Source organism: Equus asinus, chromosome 4, assembly GCF_041296235.1.
Source record: "Equus asinus isolate D_3611 breed Donkey chromosome 4, EquAss-T2T_v2, whole genome shotgun sequence".
Taxonomy (NCBI): domain Eukaryota; kingdom Metazoa; phylum Chordata; class Mammalia; order Perissodactyla; family Equidae; genus Equus; species Equus asinus.
The window spans coordinates 106,034,439-106,046,579 of record NC_091793.1 but is presented as its reverse complement, the minus strand read 5'-3'; the positions used below and the strand labels follow the sequence as shown (position 1 = coordinate 106,046,579).

The 12,141-nt window shown below is 34.6% G+C and overlaps 1 protein-coding gene across 4 annotated transcripts in view; it reads left to right on the top strand.

The window, feature by feature from the left end:
* Window positions 1–12,141, top strand: part of SCN1A (sodium voltage-gated channel alpha subunit 1) — a 149,897-nt gene that overhangs the window by 114,712 nt on the left and 23,044 nt on the right. For all 4 annotated transcript variants that reach the window (XM_044768769.2, XM_070508039.1, XM_070508041.1 and 1 more), the window contains 4 exons: window positions 5,426–5,546; window positions 7,413–7,567; window positions 9,111–9,284; window positions 11,811–11,933. In XM_044768769.2, the coding sequence (XP_044624704.1) occupies window positions 5,426–5,546; window positions 7,413–7,567; window positions 9,111–9,284; window positions 11,811–11,933 (573 nt within the window). The remainder of the gene's footprint in view (window positions 1–5,425; window positions 5,547–7,412; window positions 7,568–9,110; window positions 9,285–11,810; window positions 11,934–12,141) is intronic.

Genomic DNA, 12,141 nt, shown 5'->3' with positions numbered 1-12,141 from the left:
AGCAAATAAAATATATAAATAGATGTTTAGAAAATAAGAGTATTTTCTGTCAAATGCTATGGAATAGGACCAAGCAGTCACTGAATGTTTTAATATTAACAAGGATGATCAAGAAAGGATGAAAGAACCTGCAAAGAAATTAATTTGAGAAATTAGAAAAAGAACAGCAAAACAAAGCCCATATAAATAAAGAGAAATTACTAAGTCATCAATGTGGCAGATGATATTAGTATAGCAGGTGGTTCTTAGAAAAAAAAATCAATACAACACAGAAACTTTGGTGTGGTTGGCAGGCTCCCAAGATGACCCCAATGACTCTTTCCCTTGTATAATCCTTACCCATGAGTGTGGCTGGAACCTGTGAACATGATGATTATGTGATGTTTATGGCAAAAGGGAGATTTTTGCTAGGTAAGCCTGACCTAATCAGAAGAACACTTTAAGAGAAGAGAGTTTTCTACTGCTGGTTACATAAGGCGAACTGAGAGAGAGATGCTCCAGCTGGGCTAGAAGAAAGCAAACACCATGTTATAAAATATGGGAGCTATGTGGCAAGGACCTGTGTTGGCCTCTGCTTACTGAGAATGGTCCAAGGCCATGAGCTAGCAGGAAAGCAGAGACTTCAGTCTTACAACTGCAAGGAAACGGACTCTGCCAACAACCAGAAAGCTTAGAAGAAGATCCTGAGCTTCAGATGAGAGCTGCATTTCTAGCCAGCACCCTGACTTCATCCCAGTGAGACCCAGAGCAGAGAATCCAGCTATGCAGTGCCAGACTTCTGACCTACAGAAACCGTGAGATAATAAATTTGCGTTGTTTCAAGCTGCTAAGTTTGTGGTAATTTGTTATGCAGCAGTGGAAAACTAATACATTTGATAAATATTTCATGTTAAGAAAACTCAAATGATTTTCCATGAATAAAGAGTAATTACAATCTAATAACACTGACACTCTGGTGGAAAAATAGGCAAAACACAGGGACAATTTACAGAAGAAAAAAATGTAATTGGAAGACACACCTTAAGAATTATTAACCTTGATTGTAATAAAATAAATTAATATTAGAAGAACCATAAGGTACTTTGTACTTTTCATTTTGGCCAATAAAAAAGAGAAAAAAAAAAAAACCACAAAGGAAAAGGAGAAAAAAGCCCAGATAAATAATGTGTTATGTTGATGAAGGGGTTCCATAAGACAGATATTTAACCCAAATCTCAGAATATAATATTTCCCAATAACTGTTGAGTGATTAAATGAATATTGCACATAGAGCTAGTAGAGATAGTAACTTAAAAGCCCAGCTATATGCAATGGTTTCTTTATTTCGAAGGTGGGAGTAGCTATTACTTTTGCTTCTCCCATCCTTGGCCAGAGATGATTGTGGGCTTCTACTAGCCATGGACCCGGCACCTATAACTCAGCCTGTGCACAGCCAGTAGCCACACCCACCCTGAGTTCTTGTTGCTTTTCTCTTCCTGAGGCCAGGTTCTAGAGTCCTGAAGTCTAGATCTCTACAGGACATAGGTTGGAAACCTCTCCTCTCCAATAATGACAGATACTCATCTTTCATTGCAAGATGTATATTGAACATTTACAGAATTATTGACTGAGAATTTAACTGTACAGTTCATCATCTGCAAAAACATTGCTTCTCTAAGGTCTGAAGTACATTAATAACTAAGCGTGTAGTATTTTTATGTAGTACTTATAAGAATTAAATGCTTGAGCTTCATCATGGTGTCTTTCTTGTTTTTACTTTTTATAAATTTTTTTGCTTGAGGAATATTTGCCTTGAGCTAACATCTGTGCCAACCTTCCTCTATTTTGTATGTGGGTCCCCACCACAGCATGGCCACTGACAAGTGCCATAGGTCCACACCTGGGAACCGAACCCAGGCCACCAAAATGGAGTGTGCCAAACTTAACCACTAGGCCACGGGGCTGGCCCCTCTTGTTTTTAATAGTTAACTATCTTATCTTTGAGTGAAAAGGTCTTGGTGCCTTTATTAATGTTTTTATGTATTTTAATCTATTTTTTATTTAATACATTTATTATTTATTTAATTAATTTTAAATTTATTTAGTAATGTTCTTTAGCACGTCAATCAAAACCCTTGTGGCCTCCCATGTATTGCCTAGGTGCACTTGAGCTCAGTCACTTCTGTATCTGTTTTACTTTTCTTTTTCACACAAATTCTTATGTATTGACATTACGTGTGAACTTATAGAAAAGCACTAACATCTGTCTCTGATTACCACAGTTTATCTAAAGTAGATTAACTGGCCTGACTCCACTTGCCTGTGGTTTGATCTTTCCAACATTCACTTGTCACTTTATCCGATATTAGTATGACTTGAAAGTTGGGGCAAGTTTCCCTCACTTAGTATGAGAATCAGGGTCTATCAAAGGGGTGAGCAATGATGTGGCTTATCAGCCTTCTTTTGCAAAATGTTGATTTAGGAAGTTATTTAAACCAGATATGAATACTATTTTTTTAAATCTAATTTGTAATCATGTCCCGTTCCTGAAAGGTGTTCAAACTCCTTCCAGCTCCCAAACATTAAGCTACTTCATTTTGAAAAATGACACATACTTACATTAAAAGGTCACTTTAGACCTCTTGTTCTAGCATGGGTTCATTGTTTGCAGTTCTGGATCCTGTCTTTAGCATGAGCCATACCTGTAATTGATCATTTATGATTCCAGTTTAGATTTTTTCAAAGAAGACAATGATTTTAAAGAATCTTGTGAAACAACCTGAATTTAGCATCCTTCCAGAAATTATATCCCCAAACTCATTTTTTTTTTTTACAATTATTCATGCTGAATTTTTCAAGTGTCTTTTTCATGTGTAAGTATTTTTGTGGGGGATTTGCATTTATTAGGTTTATGCAATGATTTCAACCTAGTCTTTATGGATACAACTAACTTTCTTTTCAAACTCATTTTATCAAATTATGCAAGAGTAATTACATAATTACATTAATTTAAAATGGTGCTAATTGGTTTGAAAACAAACATAACTTACTCTTCGTAAGCACATAACTCGCCTGGTGGAAGCAGGAATGCACAGGTGTAATAGAGTGTAGCCAACCACCTGAGCAGTTCCAGCACATGAAGGGCATCAATCATTGTGTTTTACAGAGAAAATGCTGAGCATCATTAATTTGGTAAGTCAGTTGGAATGGAGGTGGGTTAGATAAAAAGCAATATGTGCCCAAAGAGTCATGCAGGTAAAGTGGTGAATGGGGTTTAGATGAGAGAGTAATTCTTATCCTTCCACCACGATGGGCAAAAATAACCACCGTGAACAAAAGCCGGAGAACTTTAAGAAGTTCACCTTGACTAAAGCACAGCTTCTGTGGAAGATAAATTTGGGACATTTGGTTGGAAAGCTAAGTTGGAGATAAAAGCTTCATTTGGTAATAACATCTCAAACAGAGGTATTTGTTCATTCACTGTTTATTGGGCAACTAAGCTAAGGCAGGCTTTGTGGTCCACAAAGGTCTAAATTACATGAGGCTAGAATGAGGGTGATCATTATTATTTATAGCTCTCCAAAGGAGAGGTGACAAGAGTGAACAGAAAGTTCGTAGGAATTTGGAAGATGAGACTAAAAGAAGAGATATTTCAAAAGTAGAATTAAATAAATTTGACTTTTGGTTACTGCCAATATTTGAAATGAATAAGAGTGAACAAAAAGATTTTGAGTCCGGGTGCTGAAAGAATTATGTTTCAAACAACCAAAATCAGGAATCTGGTTAACAGAGTAGGTTTAGGATAGGGGGAAAAAAAAAAAGGTCGTGACTTTAATTGAGAGCACATCGAGTTTGAGTGACCTTAGGCACACTTTTACTTTCCTACAGTAGTTCAGGCAAACCATGGAATAGATTTATATTGCTTAAGAAATGTTTAGAAATTAATTTGTAAACATCTAGAGGATCACTTGTCTATACCTGGGAACTTTCCAAGAGCTGATCTTCCATTTGAATACTAACAATGGACATTTAATCATCTTTTATATCACGTTAAAACTTGCAAAATGTCGATTGACTCCCAGCTGTATGCGTTAAAGGGGAGCTATACTTAGAATTATAGTTAGTAACTGGTAACATATTATGAAGTTAGGTTATTTATATAACAAGAATAGCTAATTTTCAAGAATATTCCTAAGACTAAAGTTGGATATATTGGCAATAGTACTTTCATCTGGAGAAAGTCTGACCCAGTAAGACCTGGAGTAACTTTATACTGAAAAAAGATAATTTATTTTATCCTCATCCAGGCAAAACACATAAGAGAAGGATATTTAGGGAGGCAATCACTAGACATAAAATAAAATTAATTTTATGTTATTTTAGGTTCATATCTTTTTGCCTTAGTACTCACAGTGGCTCATTGGAAAACTGAAATCTAGGTGACTAATAATGATATTTAGTAATGGATACAAAGTTTGATATGGAGCCTGATATTTGCACTATATGTGAAGAACAAATAAGCAAATGCTGGATTTGTTCTAAATTTTTAAAGACTTTGCAATTAGTACCTTTTAAAAATTTCCCTGTGAGTTAAAGTAATACTATACCAAAGGGTTTTATTATTGCTTGCAGTTAAGTTACTATTATGACATTTGCTTTATAACAAATATATAATTAGTTTGGCAGAATTGCTGTAAACAAAAATTAGATAGAAATCCTATCTACAGCTACCAAAAAGAAGCTTATTGCAGCTGATAAAATAATGTCTACGCAGATACTGAATATTTGTATCACAAACTTCCATTATTGGTTTGTGGTGTGAACAGATGTCTTTGTTTTTGTTTTTCAAAAAATTGAATTGTAGATTCTCTTCGTCCGTTAGACATCTTGATATTTTTTCTATGGATTATTTTCACTTTTAAGTTGATGGAAGAATTCTAAGTCAGTGAGTACACTGTTTCTTTTGTTTCAGAAACAGTGTGGTTGCCCAGAAGACAGAGCATGGGCTTTGGACTCAGCAATAATTCTCTCAAATCTTGGCTTTCTCTCTTACTGGTTATAGGACGTTAGGCAGGTTCCTTAGCCTGTGTGAGCCTTAGTTTCATCATCTTTAGACTGAGAACAATTACACTAACTTTCCCTCCTTCTGCGGCTTCTCTAACTGATAGGGCAGTGGTTTCCATAGTACATGTTTCTGAGGGCCATTTGTAACTGCTTAACACAGCAATCTGATTTTACACTTAGACTGTGAATTATGGTAAAGGAGTTAACAAAGATGATTTCCTCAGTGCCTCTTCCTTTTCAATCTCTCTTTTGCTCTAAACTTAAAATCTCTTCACTTCAAGGAGAATCCAAAAGCAGTTCGTGGTACTTACCCGTTCTTGCTAAGCTATTTATTAGTTACCCAAATGAAAGTGATTGACGTGTTATGTCCATCTCACTGCAGAAACTTAATGAAAGCAGCAGCTCGTCTGAAGGCAGCACTGTAGACATTGGCGCGCCTGCAGAAGAACAGCCTGTAGTGGAACCTGAGGAAACCCTTGAACCTGAAGCATGTTTCACTGAAGGTAACTGACGTGACCTTCATGTTAATCTTCCATTGACAGAGTGCAGTTTTTTAAATTGCAGATCACCTGTAATAGAGTAGAGCTTTGCAGCAGATGTATTTCAGTTACCTCTAACATGCTAACAGATTTCAAATCTACTGTTATGTTTTGCTTATCTCTGCCCATTATGTGTAAAGGATCATGAGCATGCAGAAAAAATATTTTAATGTCATCAAAACTGTTGACTAATTTATATTTTTTAAAATAAAATGGTGATTTCACAATAAGTTGGCGTCTTAAACACTAGTCAAAATTTTCATACACAGAATTTGCCTTAAAAATAACTTTACAACTGTTAAAATTAGAGGAGTTGCAAATGCTAAACTGTGTTTTTTAACAAAATCATCATTTTCCAATGCTTGTTGGATGAAACAGGAAATAAGCAATGCCCGATTCCTGAACACTATCTAGTTTAGCCTTGTACAACATGGACAATAGATCTAAGACCTTTGTTCTCCCCATGACTAATATTTCTGATGGTTTGATTTTCTTGGGAATTTGAATTTTGAAAATATGAATATATTTGCATGTTCTATGTTTAGTGATCTCTTCCTCATGCCTGGTATATATTATCTCCTATGTAAGTTGTATACATCACTCAAAGTCACTCTCAAAGCTCCTTTGACCACGGTGGAAAAGAGCTTCTTATTCCTCTGAACAGCTATAATAAACATATTCATTTAATTTACCTGATAGCTAATCATATATTATGAGAGCTCTTCTCTTTCTCCTTTGAACTATTACATGTATTTTTACTGTCTTCCTCCCTTCCTCACTTCCTTCCTCACTTCTTCCGTTTCCTTTCCTTTCTCCCAGCACACTTGACTTTTTTTTTTTCCTCCTTGAGGCAGGGTTCTGTGTTTATATCTTTTCTTGAAAACCAGAATGTAAAGTTCTTGGGAGCAAGGTCCATGTTCCGTACCTTTTTTTCCTTTTTGTCTTTTTTTTTTGTATCCTCCATGGTGCTTACAAAGGTCCTCACAGATGTCTGTTGATTTACTCCTGATGTTAGAGTCAGTGAAATCAGCGTAAGGAAGACAGTAACAAATCAAAGCAGGGCCATGCAAATCACTTTCTAGTGGACTAAATTAATTCTGAAAATCATATACTTTTCTAGATAGTATAGTAATATACTATCTAAAGAAAACCTAAATAGTGATAAACCCAGCATTGTTGGGAGAAATCTATATTATTACCCTTTATCCTCTTTAAAAGGGAAGTTTTCTGTTTATTATTAATTTCCATCTTTTTTTTTTCTTAAAGATTGGCACCTGAGCTAACGCCTGTTGTCAATCTTCTTTTTTTTCTTCTTCTTCTTCTCCCCAAAGTCCACCCGGTACATAGTTGTATATTCTAGTTGTAAGTCCTTCTGGTTCTGCTACATGGGATGCCACCTCAGCATGGCTTGATGAGCCGTGTTAGGTGCATGCCCAGGATACCAACCGACAAAGCCCTGGGCCGCTGAAGCAGAGCACGTGAACTTAACCGCTCAGCCATAGGGCCAGCCCCTAATTTCTGTCTTGAAGTCCTTTTGTAGAGTGACTTGAGCAGAGTGCAGTAGGATGATATAGTACAAGGCAAAACTACTTTACATTCATTTGTACTTTACAAAGTTCTTTCTTGCACAATAACACTTGAGGCAGAAAAAGCAGATATCATTAGCCGAGGAACCACTTATGAATGTGCTCTTAGTACTCTAGGCTTAGAGAGTTATCCTAGCAAGACACAAATGGCAATAGTGATAAGAAGGCGAATCAGGGACAGGCCAAGGATATTATTGAAGCAGCAGTTCTTTTATCAACTCCTATTTGAATGTTGTACTTGCAGGCTGTGTACAAAGATTCAAATGCTGTCAAATCAGCGTGGAAGAAGGGAGAGGAAAACAATGGTGGAACCTGAGAAGAACGTGTTTCCGAATAGTTGAACATAATTGGTTTGAGACCTTCATTGTTTTCATGATTCTGCTTAGTAGTGGTGCTCTGGTGAGTGAATATTAAGCAAAAGTGCTATGGTACTAAGTTTTAGAATGATCTAATACTGATGACCTTTTAATCCTTTCTGTTTTATTGTCTTAGTATCCAGTGCATTTTTAATTATCTTCCTTCATATCTTCCAAACTATAGACTTAATGTATAACTATGCATTTCTGGATTTACTTTTACTGTATGTACATACATTTCTAATGATCTATTTATTAATTTTTGCTTATTATTAAGTAACAGAAAATTTGTCCCCCCAGTTTATTCATTATAACCAAAGAATACAAATATTCAATTACTTCAATTTTAATAAGAAAATAAACATGGCAACTACAATGTAGTTAATGGAAGTCCTGTGATTGGGAGTATATAACCTTTAAGTTCTAATGAATTTTGTTTCTAATGGTATTATTATTATCTCTTTATGGACAGCCAGTAAGTCCTTAGGGACCACTTCTCTGTCCCTTTTGAATTGTGTTTATTATTCTTATACTGCTCAGGAAACAATGAGTATTGGTAACAATAAGTACTGGGCAGCATGCCCAAGTGATTCATTTAAGGATTGGTTTCTCTTTATATGAAGGTGTTCATTTCATCTGAATCAATTTATATTTATGTGAAAATCATTTCCAAAAATATAAAGTATAACATATAGATAGCATTTTAGAAAAACACTCTTACAAACGGAATACTTAAGCCATAAGATAGAAGATAGATAGATAGATAGATAGATAGATAGATAGATAGATAGATAGAGAAAGATGATAGGGCTTTCCTGATTGAAACACAATCACTTAAGTTTTTTAACCTAAATTTATAATTTGAACATAGGCCTATATTTTCCTGCATATTTTTCTGATGAGAGAAATTTTCTTTACATGCCATTTTAGACAAGAAATAATCTTTCACCATTTAAGTGAACATGAGACTTAGATATAAAATATCAAGAGAGTTTCATATTAGAAGAATACATATTTTGGTCTAAATGAGAAGAAATTTATCTTACCATCATTGTCACACCATATCTGCTGAGAAATACAAACTGTCAACAAAATGAAGGAGAAAAAAGGGGATAAATAAACCCAACTATGTAGTAAAATTGGTCAATATAATGATCAATTACGATTTCTGCTTTACGAAAATATAAGCCTTCACTTTTTATTTCTTCAACCTCTTTTCTATGGCAAAAAAGCCAACAGGAGAAAGAAAAGAAATGAAACAAAAGGAATAAATAACTTCAGGTTGGGGTAGCAGCATCAGGATATGACATCAAGCAATATTTCCTAAACAAGTCAAATTAATTCATTAGAATTTTACCTTTACTTCTTTCTTCTGGCTATAATATCAGTGGGGAGTATAACTTTTCCCATGATTCATTAAGAGACCTTTGAGAGGAAAAACACTAGCAATAGCTACTGTTCCTCTGCCCTCCTATTCCAATGAAATGTCATATATATATATATATATACTATGTATATATCTCAGAAAAAATAGCTTATATAGTATAATAGTTTTAGAAAACTAAAATGTATAACTTTTTTTATAGGCATTTGAAGATATATATATCGATCAGCGAAAGACAATTAAGACAATGTTGGAATACGCTGACAAGGTTTTCACCTACATTTTCATTCTGGAAATGCTTCTTAAATGGGTGGCATATGGCTATCAAACATATTTCACCAATGCCTGGTGTTGGCTGGACTTCTTAATTGTTGATGTAAGTATCCTCCGTATCTTTGTCTTCCATTCAAGGTAGTTTGTTTTATCTATATACTAATCCTAAAACAGTGAATCTCAGGGCGCTATGTTGTGTTGACAGGATATACTACTTAATAGACATTAAACTAATTTACTGAATTTGGGTAAGAAATAGGCTAATTTAGTACTGATTTAGCACTGGGGGCAGGGATGAGATTTATGGTGGTTATCTAGGACAAAAATCTGGAAAAGAAACACATCAGCAGTTCGCGGGAAAGTGGTGAAATAGACTGTATTGCTTAAATTAGTTATATTGTGACTTGCACAAAGTCAAGTTTGAATCCGAGCGCCACCAGTGATTGGTCGTGTGCCACTGAGTAAGTTACCTGGCTCCTGACTGTAAAATGATGATATTATTTTGCACAATGTTAAAGGCAATCAGTAAATAGTGCCGATGGTGTGAGCTCCTGTCAATTTTTAAAAATTGTCCTGATCTACTCAAAGTTTTTAAAGGATAGGTTTAAAGCGTAGATTAGGTCCCGTATAGGAAGTAAGATGGACACAGTGTAGGGGACAACTCTTCTTCATGCAGTAACAGGAGTTTCCCTAGAATGTAGCCTAGGATTGCAGCAAGCCATAGTGTACCAAACAGCCCACAGAATTTGTATACCCAAGGATTAATACTTCACCCACCCTCAAACAAGAGGCTGCCTTCGAAATTTGTTAAAAATCATGTTTCATGTTATCAATTTGGCATCATTTCGGCTATAGAAGTGTGTCTAAACTATCACAGACTTCATAGCCAACAGCTTTATCCCTCAAGGCTAGTAATCCCAGAGAACTTTGCAGATTTCTTGTGGAAAGTATTTCTAGAGCTAAGAGTCATGCATACATCATATCTCCTTAATTCTGAACAAAGGCAAAGCCAGAGCTATTTAAAAAGCTTAATGATATTACAATGAAACGAGTGACTTGAGAGAAATCTCAAAAGAATAATTGCTTGATAATATCATAAAGAGAAAAACTTTCTAATATTGAGATTTCAAGCGTTGGAAGTTATATCATATTTCAACTCTTCATAAATTCTCACACTAGATTTTAAATCTAAATATAATTTAACCCTTTTGGAACTCTCTGAGCTTTGCTTTTTCCTATTATGCTTAGTATATGTCTGAACTTTTTAGTGGAAGAATTTTACTTGCTATTACAAGTTGGTTTTTAATAGCCATTTCTGAAATATTTGAGGATAATAATTCTATCAAGAATTTTGTAGTTTTCCAATAATAGTCCTTTTATTTTTCAATGTTCTATTTTAATTATTTCATAAGGATCAATGCTTCACTCTAAAAAAAGGCAAAAGAAATTAGAGTGTCTCAAATAATGTAAAAAGTATATTAAATATAAGGAAACTAAATACACTTAAAAATAGAAAATTTTGCAAAAACAGTGTCCAATGTATTTGGAACTGTCCAATATTAGCCACTTTCAAACCCAAGAAGTTATAACTCTGCTTGGAGAAGGAGTCTTGGTAAATTCTTTGTTTAAAGAATTAGATGGCTAACATTTTTATTTCTTAGTCATTGTGTATTTCATACAAATGACGAAAGTTCATTGATTTATTTACTAAATTCAAATGAAGTACATTCATTGAAAAACTTGAAGGAGTTTCATGATTGAATTACTTTTTAAGTTACATTATTTACATAGGAGTAAACTTTAGACAAGTAAAAACACAAGGTACGAGCAAGACAAACAAAAAAAATCACCTTTGAAAAATCAACTTCAAAACTCATGTGATTTAGCATCAAATATAATCAGTTGAACATACCAACGCAGGATAGAGACTTGCTCTTCTTGTTTCTTCCTGATACAATTTTATTACTAGCCAGAGGCTAAGTCCTAAATTCAGCAGAAACTTAATAAAATAAAGAAAGGATAACCAATGACGTTTTCTTACACTTGGATTTCTTTCTTTTAAATATTAATTTTTATTTAGCTTTTTTTTTTTTGCTGAGGAAGATTTGCCCTGAGGAAACATCTGTTGCCAATCTTCCCCCCTTTTTTCCCCTCCCCAAAAACCAGTGCATGGTTGTATATTCTGGTTCTAAAAGTCCTACTAGTTATTTTGTGTGAGCTGCTGCCACAGCATGGCTGCTGACAGATGAGTGGTGTGGTTCCATGACTGGGAACCCAACCCAGGCCACCGAAGCACTGAGAGTGCCAAACTTTAACCACCAGACCATCAGGGCTGGCTCTATTTAGTTTTTTAAATTAAATAAATTACTTTCATAATAAATTAAATTAATAATTACATAATATTTAAGGTTTTTTTATTCAACTAGCTTTTAATTAACATCTTGAAAGCCACTTTTTTGCATCAAACTGAAATATTTCCTTAAAATTTTAAAAAGTTTACTGAAAATATTCAGCCATTCATCTTCTGAATAATTATAAGCAAAAATTGTATTTATTGTATTCCATAGTAACTACAGATTGAGTGACAATGATTCTATTCATTTATTTGTTTGTTTGTTTTTTGGTGCAGGTCTCACTGGTCAGTTTAACAGCGAATGCCTTGGGTTACTCCGAACTCGGTGCCATCAAATCTCTCAGGACATTAAGAGCTCTGAGACCTCTAAGAGCCTTATCACGATTTGAAGGGATGAGGGTAAGGAAAATGAAAGAACCCAAAGTATTGCATATAGCCAAAATTAAATTAAATTAAATTATTTTTAAAAACATGCATGCAAAAGGAATGGCAAATCCTTGCAAAATTGCTACTTTATCTTTTTATCTGTTGCATATTTACTTCTAGGTGATATGCAAGAGAACTTAGGCCTCCCTTGAAATGATATACTATCATTTATCTGCTGTGC